The sequence below is a fragment of the Suricata suricatta genome, chromosome 3 (assembly GCF_006229205.1).
Source record: "Suricata suricatta isolate VVHF042 chromosome 3, meerkat_22Aug2017_6uvM2_HiC, whole genome shotgun sequence".
NCBI classification, from domain to species: Eukaryota; Metazoa; Chordata; class Mammalia; order Carnivora; family Herpestidae; genus Suricata; species Suricata suricatta.
In genome coordinates this window covers 170,999,958-171,011,924 of record NC_043702.1, presented here as the reverse complement: position 1 = coordinate 171,011,924, position 11,967 = coordinate 170,999,958, and the positions used below count along the sequence as shown (strand labels likewise).

General features: G+C 61.1%; 1 protein-coding gene across 1 annotated transcript; it reads left to right on the top strand.

Moving 5' to 3' along the window:
- Window positions 1–2,963: 2,963 nt before the first annotated feature.
- On the top strand, window positions 2,964–11,736 carry CASQ1 (calsequestrin 1). The gene is made up of 11 exons (XM_029933198.1): window positions 2,964–3,397; window positions 4,944–5,028; window positions 5,848–5,948; window positions 6,147–6,258; window positions 6,569–6,642; window positions 6,961–7,091; window positions 8,082–8,127; window positions 8,525–8,579; window positions 8,757–8,857; window positions 9,969–10,043; window positions 11,129–11,736. Exons 1-11 carry the CDS (start codon window positions 3,119–3,121, stop codon window positions 11,279–11,281), a joined length of 1,212 nt encoding a protein of 403 aa, XP_029789058.1. The 5' UTR covers window positions 2,964–3,118; the 3' UTR covers window positions 11,282–11,736.
- Window positions 11,737–11,967: the final 231 nt, after the last annotated feature.

Here is an 11,967-nt window from a genome sequence, read left to right as displayed (position 1 = left end):
GAGAGTCAGGTGCAGGAGAGGGAGAGAGAGCGGAGCCACAGCCTAGAGAGGGGGTCACGGCAGCCACATCCCGGCTGGCTGGTGGACCATCATGGAGTTTCTGTGATAGAAAAGACCTTATTAAGTCAACGAAGAGCCTGAGGTCCAGACAAGATGTGGGAAGCATCACACGGGGAGGGTGAATGCCTTCCTCTGGGAAGGAGCTGACGGCCGCCCTCTGCGCCCTGCTGTCCCGCCATTCTGGATCCCTGTAGCCTTTGGGTGAGGCGCCCTTGCCCCTCGCACCCCAGACTCTGCACTGGGTGATAGACATTCCCCAAACCCTAGTCTCCGGCAGACTACTCCTGGATGCTCGCAGGGTCTCCCTTGGAGGTGGCTGCCCCTCCCCTTCACCCGCTTGCTGGCTTCACCCTGTAGGTCAGCTCATTGTCACGCGTCTTCAGGGGCTGTGCCCTCAGAGCCTGCAGGGCTGAGGGAAACGCTGAGGAGAGCTGGGGGAAATCGTAGAGTGTCACCAAAAACAAGTGTTTGTGGTACGTGACGCCACACGTGCCGGGCAGTGGGAGGGCCAAGGGCCACACACGCCCCATCCATGAGTTCACACAACAAACAGATTCTTATCAGCCGCCCCATCTCTTAGAGGAAACCAGGGTCTGTCTGAGTCCAAACCCGGTGCCCTTGACCACCGACAGACGAGTCCTCAGTGTAGGCTGGGCCGAAAATATACAAAGACAAAAAAAAAAAAGGATAGTGAGGGAGGAAAGTCCAAGGATGGTTCTAGAGCACGAGAGGCCGTGGGCTGGCAGAGAGAAAGCCGTGGTAAGGGGTCGCCAGCCACTCGTCCCCTAAGGGGTCTCTCCACCATCTGCCTCCCCCCTCCAGCACCAGGTCCTCTGGGGACAGGGCTGTATCAGCCTAGGGTCCTTCCCTGATGCTGACGGGGCTGAACCGGACCTGGAGGACGGAGGAACCGGGGTGTGGGGACTGAGGGAGGACGGGGAGCACGCAGGGGCCGCCTCCTCGGGTTTCAGCAGCAGGAGCCTCGGGTGTCTGGTGGGTTAAAAATACAGAGGCCCCAACTCAGGGTCATTCGATACCAGCGGCTGAGGCTTACAAGTCCAAGGGCCCGAAAGCAGGGGCTCAGAGGAGCAGAAAGGAGGGACAGCAACACGGAGAGTCGGCAGGGGGCAGGAGGGGGGGGGCGCAGCTGTCGGGAAGGACTCGGTGGGCCTGGAGCGCCGAGCGCGCTGGGAGAAGGTCGGGAGCTGCAAGGCCAAGGTCACCTTTTCGCTCCATCTGATATCCTTGAGGGGCAACAGGTCAGCGTCCCAGGGGACAGGGCCAGGGCTCCTGGGTCTCCCCTCCCCGGCTGTGGGGCTGGGTGGATGGTGGGGCTGTCGGTGGCCCCCCTGTGAGACCAAGAGAACCGTTCCGAGGCCTCTTCAGTTCCGAGCAGCCCTGCTCAGGTTAGCTCTGGCTTCTCCTGCTCCAGTGACAGCTGTCCCTCTTGGACCCACTCCTGCCACATGCTTGAGATTTTCTGTGGCCTTCCTTGCTTAGCTGTGCAAGGTCCACGCCACGGAGGGGGGAAGGTTACTCCTCTAACATCATTTCATGCCCCTGCCTGAGGGTGAAATAAACCCTGCCTCTCCAAAGTCAGAGCCAGCTCAGGCTGAGGGTGGAGGGCTTCTGACTTCTACCCAGCCTCTTCCATGGGCTCCCTCGTGCCTCAGTTTACCTGTGCCTGGTAAGAGCTCTGGCGGGGCCCAGAAGGGGGTCCTTCCTTCCTAGGAGCCCAGAGCAAGCTCCTACACAGCGCTCGCCCCCAGGCTGGGGCGCCAGGCGTTAGAGTCGCTCCTCCCACCAGCTCTCAGGCGCACAGAATGGACCAGCATCCTTGGCTGGGGTTCGGGTTGAGGTCCCACCTCCTCAGGTTCTCCCCAGTTAACTTTTCCTCCAGCGCTTTCCCCTGAGCCTGTTTGTGAGAATGCAGAGTCGTCCAGCCCGGGGAAGCCTCCCTCCCCACCATGCCCCGGAGAGCCCTCTGATGGCAGGGCAGAGTGGGAGCAAAATGACTCCCCTCCTTGCCTCGTGGAGAGACCCCCACCCCAACATCGCACCTCTGCAGGGAGGATGCGAGCCCTCGCTCCTTGCCCCACGCCCCGTCCTTCCCTTGTGTCCGACTTGAGAGTGTTGAGTGAAGCAAAGCACAGGAAACGGGCTGGGCCCGAGCCAGGTGGCCCGTCCTGCACGAGGCTCCATTTTTATTCAGAGAATGACCTCATCCCTGGTCCTGGCTCTCTAAAGGGAAGTGTAGGGGGTCTCTTCCTACAGCCCTGCGCTTGCTCTTACGACCCCTCCTCCCTCCTCTGCAGGATGGAGGAAACAGACCTCGTGCAGAGGAGTTTCCCAGGTTTTCAGACGGGAGGCGATCCAGCATTCGTGCCCCTTTTGTTCTGTATCCATGAATTTAATCTCTGCCCCAGAATCCCTCCCCTCCACCCCTGTTTCTCTCAGTACCCTGTACCCTTGCCCTCCCTGGGCTCTCCCTAATTACCCCGCACCTCCCTTCCCCCAGGCCAGCATCATTTACCTCCAACTCATCTGGTCTTATTTTTAGCTCAGACTTTTTTCCTTTCTTAATATGGCGATGAGCCTCTAGGCCAGCTGGGGACCGTGTTGAGGAGCCCAGGACGGTGGGGAAGGGGTGGGGGAGGGGCTCTGGGAGCTGGGGGGTGGGGTGAGGCTTAGGAGGTGGGAGGGTCTCGGCCCTCATGGAGCTGCCCTGGCCTCAGAAGGCTATCCTCTCTCTTGCCAATCCGGGAGACAGATTTAGAAGGGACCAGGTGGGGGCCGCGGGGGGCCAACCTCAGGGCCGCCAGCTCCGGTTCCCTCCCCGCCCCCTGCCTCTATCCCTCCTCCTGACCCTTTCACTCTTGGCTCTGTCGGCAGTTTGTCTGGGACCCAGCAGTGTCCTCTGTCCACTGCTCTGGGCCCTTCCCCACCCCGCCCCCACGGTGAGCCCCTAACTTGGGAATCAGCACCAAGGCCCCTCCCTGCCCCGGCCACCCTCTTCTGGACCAGGAGACCCCCACCCGACCCAGACTCCACTGCGTCCATGTGCGCCGCAGACAGGATGGGGGCCGGAGCCGTGCCCAGGCTGCGGCTGGCACTGCTGGTGCTGCTGGTGCTGGGGGCCCCCAGGCTGGGAGTGCAGGGGGAGGACGGGCTGGACTTCCCCGAATATGATGGTGTGGACCGAGTGGTCAATGTCAACGCGAAGAACTACAAGAACGTGTTCAAGAAGTATGAGGTGCTGGCGCTGCTCTACCACGAGCCCCCGGAGGACGACAAGGCCTCTCAGAGACAGTTTGAGATGGAAGAGCTGATCCTGGAGGTGAGTGGGGGGCTCCGCGGGCCCACGGGGCATGCCCAGCCCCCTCCCTGCAAGCCCTGAAGCCCCTGAGGAGGATGCAGGGGGCGAGGGGCGGTGCAGGCGCCGCCACAAGGAGCGCGTGGCCTGAGCCACACGACAAGGGAGGCTTGGAACCCAAATTCCATCCCAGTCAGGCCATCATTGGACGGAGGGGCTGCACGGCGACCTCGCCTCCACTGCCGGAGGCCGGTGGCTCTGGGATTGGCCGGGACTGGCGTGTCCTTGGAAGGGGAGCTGAGAAGAGAAAGGGACACTCTTCAGAGGCGAGGGGAGGAGCTGCGCTGTGGGGCGCTGTGGCCCCCAATCTAGTTTCCCAGCCAGACCGTGTCCCTGTGCACACACCATGGAGCGCACGCCCCAAGGAGACCCACTCGGCCTGAACCACAAATGCTGTCCACATCTTATTTGCACAGCATCTGCTGCGTGGCCAGAGGGCCGTGGAGACCACCATGGCCTCAGTCCCTCCCTCCCTCTAAGTCTCCACACCTGCCCTGACTGGGCCCGGCGGGACGCCCTGATTGGAAAGTTCTTGCAGAACGCCTTCCCCGGCTTCTCCTCGTGGGAGGGTTCCTCTCACCCCCAAGGGGACTCCAGAACCAGAGTTTGGGGACGGGTGGGACATGGGGTCACACACACTCCCCATCCTTGGGCGAGGATGTCTTCTTAGCCGAGCTTCTGAGGCCCCTGCCCTCGCCTGGCAGCACGGCCTGGCCTCAGCCCGCCTGAACTAGGACCGCAGGCTCCCGAGTGTGTGTGTGTGTGTGTGTGTGTGTGTGTGTGTGTGTGTCCCTGTGGCTGCTAGAACTTGCCATCTGACTAACGCCCTGAGTATTTTTATCCCGAGTGCTCAGCGTCTCTGACCAGCCGCCTGCCTGCAGCCTCCCTCCCCGGCCTCCTGAGCACCCGGCGCCGGGCCGGTTAGCATCAGGGCGGTAAAGCCGCACACCGGGCCCTCGGCAGGGGGCAACAGGGTTCGGGGTCCGGCCTGGAGGGGCAGGATCCTGTGGGAGCAGCGAAGGGCTGGGGTAGAGGGGGAGGAGCACCCCGCCTGTGTCCCTGCTAGTGTCTGCCTCTGAAGGTGACAAGTGGTGGCCACCAGGACTCTCTGGCTCTCCCCACTCCTCAGGACACGACCAGACCCCCCCCCACACACACACACACTCTCCTGCCCTCCACAGTTCGCCCCGGGTGGGGGTGACTCCGAGACTTCTAATGTCACCCCGCACTGAGCTTGGCCTGAAATCGGATGGAGGGCCTCCTTCGGGAACCGAGAAGGACCCTGTACACACCTCGAAGGGGGGTATCGGAAGCACACCTACGCCAGCCATCGATGTCTGGGAGTCAATGCTGGACCAGAGGGGCGGCTAGCAGGGCACGTGGAAAGACGCTGGCCCCGGCGCAGCACCAAGGGCAACGGGTCTATTCCCTGCACCCCAAAGGACCCCACTGGGAAGCGTGAGATGGGAACAGGGTCCCGGAACTGACTTTCACCCTACGTTCCCTCCAGTTAGCGGCTCAAGTCCTGGAGGACAAGGGCGTTGGCTTCGGGCTGGTGGACTCCGAGAAGGATGCCGCAGTGGCCAAGAAACTAGGTAAGGGATCTGCAGGGGTGAGGCAGCGCATGGGACCGGGAGGTCCGGAGTGTGGGACGGGGAGAGGAGGCCCAGGCCGGGGACTTCGAGGGCAGCCCTTGTCTAGGCCAAGGGCCCCACAGTGCCTCCTCAGAACGAGGGAGGGGGTAGAGGGAGAAAAGACTGAAATCGGGACGATTATCGCTAGGGTTCTAGCACCTCCTTTACTCCTTATCAAGATTGAGGCTCAAATCACAGAAAGAGGTGAGAGTGGCCTTTATACTCACCTAAAAATCAGGGCCAGGTGCTGGGAGCAAGGGGCCATCAGGGAACACCACCAGCAAGGCCCAGTCACACCCCTGCGGCCAGAGCGGGTCCCGGGGTGATACGCCGGCCACCAGGGAGCAGCACAGGCCCGAACTGGGCTCTGGGTGGCGCTGGGGAGGGAGGGCGGTCAGTGATGAAGTCATCTGGTCAGTAATAGCAGCGGTCAGAGGGCTGGACCGGGAGCAAGCGGCCGGAGTCCTCCGAGGAGGTGAAGGAATATCTGTCTCTAGTTACGGCAGCCAGACGAGGGGAGACGCCTTGCTAGACTCCCTGTCTCCCCTGTGTCCGTTAACACCCCCGCTGATCCCACTTTCTCCCGCAGAGCCCCTGGGGGCCCCGAGGGATGCCCAGGCGAGAGCCACGGGCACAGATCCCAGGACTGCGGGGTCTGGAGGGAGGGGAGTGGGGCGGGGGGAGGGAGAGCGGAGGACATGGGGTCCAGGGGCACTGGGGCGGGCCCTGGACCTGTGGGCGGCCTGGTGGCGGGGCTCAGCTCTGGCTCTGATTTGCCAGGACTCACGGAAGAGGACAGCATCTACGTGTTCAAGGGAGACGAAGTCATCGAATACGACGGCGAGTTCTCCGCGGACACCCTGGTGGAGTTTCTCCTCGATGTGAGGGTCCCCTTGACCCAACGGCCTTGCCCTGAGGCTTCAGACCCGTCCCCACCATGCACACACACACACACACACACACACGCAGGTGACCAACCGCCCCTTTGTCCTGCTCAGCCCTGCCTCTCTCTGGCCTCTCCTCACTCCTGCCTGTGAGGAGCGAACTCACTCTCTCTCTCGCTGGCCCCGCACCCCCAGGTCCTGGAGGACCCCGTGGAACTGATTGAGGGTGAACGCGAGCTGCAGGCGTTTGAGAACATTGAGGACGAGATCAAGCTCATTGGCTACTTCAAGAACAAAGATTCAGAGCGTGGGTAACTCCCAGACCCCGCTGTCCCTCCTTGGACCCCCGTTTTACCCATTCCCCCAGTCCCCGCTCGGCCTGCGGTCTCCACATCTCTCCAACTCCTCTGTCCGAGCCACCTGCCCTGGGGGCTCCCAGACGGGCACCCCCAGCAGCCCACCTTCCCCATTGAAGTTCAGCTGCTCTCAGAGAACTTGAGGGGTGAATCTCAGAATGAACCCCTTTGGCCAGAAGAGCCTTGGGGAGAAACAGACAGGACAAGGGTCCCCGGCAGACCCTCGTTCCCCCAGAGACTGACTCCGAGTTATTCCCTCAGACTACAAGGCCTACGAGGACGCCGCGGAGGAGTTTCACCCCTACATCCCCTTCTTCGCCACCTTCGACAGCAAGGTCCTCCTCTGTCCCCATGCCAGGTGCCCCTCACTCCCCACAGCCGCCCTCCAGACCTCTCTCCCAGAACCTACGGTCCCTCCCTACACAGAACCCTCCTCACCCCACCCCCACCTCAGGCCTCTTGCATGTGCACCCCAAAGATTTTGGATTCTCCAACCCACCCCTCCAGTGTTCAGCCAAGGCCCGGAGCAGTTAAGATGCTTGTCCATGGTCACGGTGGCAGTGACAGGGGCCCAGGCTGTCTGACTCCCTTCCTGAGATCTGCTCCCCGTGACCCACGTGCCCTGCTCCTCTCCCCCGCCCCTCCCCTCTTAGGTGGCCAAGAAGCTGACCCTGAAGCTGAACGAGATCGATTTCTATGAGGCCTTCATGGAAGAGCCCGTGACCATCCCGGACAAGCCCAACAGCGAAGAGGAGATTGTCAGTTTCGTGGAGGAGCACAGGAGGTGGGGAGCGGGGACCAGAGCCGCCCTCTGCGAGGTGGGCTGATGGGGGGGGGTCTCAGCCAGCCAGGAAGCTGGTCTCTCTGGGGGACGAACGCCCTGCTGGGTGCTGGTGCCCACTCCCACACCGGCCAGGTTCCGCGGTATTCCATGCCCAGCCCAGAGCCTACACACTGAGGCTGCGCAGCGTGTTCGGCTCACTGTGACCGGTGGGGACGGTCTGTGGGCGGCCGGGCACCCCCGGGGGGCTTTCTCTCTCTATTATTATAGCTAATCCTTTCAGCAACCTCAGGTAAACACTCCCTCAGGCACTGCGTGTCAGAATGGGATCCTAACCCATCCTGACCCTTACCCTGCCCCAGTGGTTCTGGATGGAGGGGGGACTGGCCAGCTGGGGAGGATTCTGCCCTCCAAGGGCCAGCTGGCCATGTGGGAGCTGTTTTCAGCTGAGGAGGGCGGCCCTGCTGACATCTCCAGGGTCCCCAGGACGGCCCCCCCACAACAGAATTGTCCAGCCCCGAATGTCAGCAGTGCTGAGGCGGGGACACCCTGCCTGCACCCCACAACTGGAAATACCCACGCATCAGTGTAAACGCCACCAACGCTCACTCTCCCCACTAGACCCTGGCCCCCTGCGTCGAGGCCGGGCCCAGCTTCGCCCAGCCCTATCTACACAGCACCCAGCCCGGTGCCTAAAACTTCTGAGACTCTGGGCTGTATTGAATGAACAGGCGGACGCCCAGATGCCCAGGTCTTACCGTCCTCCCAAAGGCTCTCTTGCAGTCCGCTGACCCACTCCCCGCTCTCCCACCTGCCTGAAGCAGGCAGTGATCTGATCTGGGCCTGGTGCCCAGAGCTCAGATTTGGCCAGATGGCTTTCTTCTGGGCTACATGCTGCCTGTGCCCTAGGCTTGACCCAGAGGCAGGCTCCGCCGCGAGGGCCGTCTGGGCGAGTCTCCTTCTTGCCCACTGAGTAGTGACTGTCTCTTCTAGATCCACCCTGAGGAAGCTGAAGCCCGAGAGCATGTATGAAACCTGGGTGAGTGTCCCTTGGAGGGGCCGGGCCCCCGGGGGAGCACTCAATCCTAGGAACACCCCCACCCCATTGTGTCCCGCGCCCTTGCTGGCAGGAAGTCAATGCCCTCGCAGAGTTTGGAGGGTTTTGCTCTGAAGAGCGTGTCACGAATTGGGAGACCCACAAAAGCTGTTAAAGAAAACAGGAGAGGAGCCCCGAGATCTGGGGCTAAAGGGTTTGCTAGCAGAGGTGTGGGGGCCCTAGAGCTGAAGCGAGCCGTGTCACTTGGGACAGGGCCACCACCACAAGGACGTACCTGATCCAGAAGCTGGATTTCCATAAAGCTCAGGTTCAGGGAAGACGTAGGGTGTGTCTGACTCTCTAACTTTGGGAGTACAGCTAAGCCCCCTCCCCCTAACAGGAGGACGATATGGACGGAATTCACATTGTGGCCTTCGCAGAGGAAGCCGACCCTGGTGAGGGAGGCATGCAGGATTGGATGGGGGGGGGGCACCGGTGAGAGGGGGACACGGGTGGCGTTCCTGGGCACCCACACACAATGGCGGGTGGTGGGGGCCGTCCAGACACCTGCCGCCTCTGTGTCCTCCTCCCTCCTGCCCAACCGAACACTTCTTGCCTGTGTTCCCTGCAAGATGGCTACGAGTTCTTGGAGACGCTCAAGGCCGTGGCTCAAGACAACACCGACAACCCTGACCTTAGCATCATCTGGATCGACCCCGACGACTTCCCACTGGTGAGGGACTACCCCAGAGCGGCCCTTTCTGAGGGGACCTTCCTTCAGGGTCCCGGCCCCATCTCCTGGCCTGAGGCCCTGGGGAGGTTATGTCTGGTGCAGACTCAAGGGCCCCGCGGCCAGGAACGGTGCCGCGAGAAGCAGGATGGGAAGTAAATTGCACAGAACGTAGCACCCGATTCCCAGAGCAGAGGCCAGGCGGGTAACTCATGTGCCCAGGGCTGACTTCTCCCAGCTGGGTTCCTAACACCTAGTGCTCATTTTTTGTTTGCTTTTTTTAAAAGATATTTTAAAAATGTTTTAATATTTATTTTTTATTTTTGACAATTTTTATTTATTTTTGAGAGAGGAAGAGTGTGAGCAGGGGAGGGGCAGACAGAATCTGAAGCAGGCTCCAGGCTCTGAGCTGTCAGCACAGAACACGACAGGGGTCTCGAACTCACAAACTGTGAGATCATGACCTGAGCTGAAGTCAGACCCTTAACTGACTGAGCCACCCAGGTGCCCCAATGTTTATTTTTGAGAGGGGCAGGGGACGGACAGAGAGAGAGGGAGACACAGATTCTGAAGCAGGCTCCAGGCTCCGAGCTGTCAGCACAGAGCCCGATGCAGGGCTCGAACCCACGAACCAAGAGATCATGCATGTCCTGAGCGAAGCCCGACACTTAACTGACTGAGCCCCAGGCGCCCCCCTAGTACTTATTGTTGAAAGAGTGAATGAGTGGAAATGTGAGGAACGTTGCAATTACAAGGGATAATGACCTCAGTGTAGAGATATAGAAGCTGAGGGTCATTGAGAAGTGACTTGCCCAAAGTCACAAGGTCACGCAGTAGCGGATCCAGGATCAGGAAACAGGGGTTTCCTGGGCAGTTTTCCTTGGAAAGGAAAAGCCAGTCTTCAGCTGACCCTCCTGATACTTTCTTTCCCTTTGGGATTTTTACCTGTCGCTGCTTACCGCCACACCTTCCCTTCAGGCCCTACAGCAGGACCTGCCCCCATCACACGGGTTCACAGGGACCTTCCTCTACCCCTGGCCTGACCCTTGCACTCACCCTCCCGGACTCCTGTGTCCCAGACTCTGCTAAGTTGCCACACGTGGTCTCTTCACAGCTGGTGCCCTACTGGGAGAAGACATTTGACATCGACCTGTCAGCCCCACAAATAGGCGTCGTCAACGTTACTGATGTGAGTCTGCTCCCTCGTGCCCCACTGGGCCCCAACTCTGCCTCCCGGCCCACTAGCCTCCGCTGCTCTGCTGACTGGGCATTGAGCCCTGCTCAGAGAAACTAGACGCAGCCCAGCTCATGGCTGGCGGGGGAGGGGGCAGAGGCTTGGGCCCTGAACACACCCCTGCCGGAACTGGCTTCGCATCCCCAGGGCCTGGGTCACGTCCCGTCATCTCCATGATGTCCAGGCCTCCCCCCATTTGGAGTCCCACCCCCCTCCCCGCCCCGGCACTCCCAAAGCCCACTTGGCATTGAGAACATGACTTCTCTGTGGCTTTTGTGTGTTATGTCTGCTCCCCCAGCCGACCCCGACCTCTTTGAGGACAGGAATCTTCTCATTCCCTCGTGGCAGGTGCCTCAGACGTGTGTGCGGAGGTGAACTGAGTTAATACAATTGTCAGTCTGACTGGGGAGACAGGTGTTCTGTTAAGTACGCGGCCGGATCTCATAAACTCTAGCACAAAGAGGCCCATAAAATGCTAGGGAGGCCCAGAAATCAAAGCTACTTCTGCTGGAGAGAATCCGAGAGGGGTTTCACAGGAGTGGCATTTAAAGTGGAGCCTGACACCCGTAGGAGTCCCCCACACGGACGTTATGAGGAGTCAGCCCCTGCCCGATGGAAAAGTTAGTGCTAAAGGTCAGAGGTAGGAAAGTGAATAATCAGGTTCTGGAAAAGGTGGGTCTTTTTTTTTTTTTTATGGCTTGAGAGCCGAGAGGTTTCTGCAGACGGTGCTGGAAAAGCAGGTTAGGAAAGCCTTGATCTGAAGGCTGCTGGTTCTGCTCTCTGACCACGAGGAGCCACCAGTGTCCCACATCAAGGGCAGGACAGGCGTGTTAGGCTGAGGGAGAAGGTCTCCCTGCCCAGCCACCTTCTCCATCACCAGCCCAGCCCAGCCCTTCACCTGGACAGCTCCCGCGGCCAGGACAGGTGCAGGGAAGGGACCGAGGATGTAGGCAGGGCCGCAGGGAGCCCTGTGCGCGGGCGGACGGGTCTGAGGGCCTGAGTGGGGCTTAGCCGGGTCCCCCGTGTGTGCCTCGCCCCAGGCGGACAGCGTGTGGATGGAGATGGATGACGAGGAGGACCTGCCTTCCGCCGAGGAGCTGGAGGACTGGCTGGAGGACGTGCTGGAGGGCGAGATCAACACGGAGGACGACGACGAGGAGGAGGACGACAATGACGATGATGATGACGACTAGTCGTGGCCGTTGTGTCCCAGCCCGCCTGCTTGCTCCTCGTGACCTCCTTCGGCCTCCCCTGCCCTTCCCTGGGCCCCGCCAGGGACACCAGGTCACCCTCTGCCTCGGGGCACACCGGGGTCCGCCGGCTGAGTGCTGAGCCCCGGACCCTCACCGCACGAGGACGGGACCCCCTCTTACCCCACGCGCCAGCCGGGTCCCCTCAGCGGACTCCGTCCCGTGCCCACTATCTGTTTCTTCCACAGCTGCGTACACTCTTTCCTGTGACTCCGTCCTCCTCGGTTCCCGCCACCCGCACACTCGCTTCCCCACACTCTCAAATCCTGCATCCTCCTGACCCGCCTGTCCCCGGCCAGGAGGAAGGGCGGGCCCTGTGTTTGGGGCTGTCTCTCAGCCATCTCTTGTTAATGTATTTGGGTCAAATGAGAGGCCTCAATAAAAGATCTGGGGCAGCATCGGCCGGCGTCTGCTGGGGAGGCCTCCCCCCGCGGGGGGAGGAGCGCAGCCGGAGGACGGGGCGCAGGGCGGGGGTCAGGTGTGGGTACCTTGTGAGGGCACTGTGACAGAACGGGGCGGGGGGGGTGGCTCCCTCCCCTCAGTCGTCCCTGAGAAGAGTGGATTATTTATCTGCAACAAGTCAACAGGCTTCCCCCCACCCCGAACACATGGTGTTTGTCCAGCCCGGC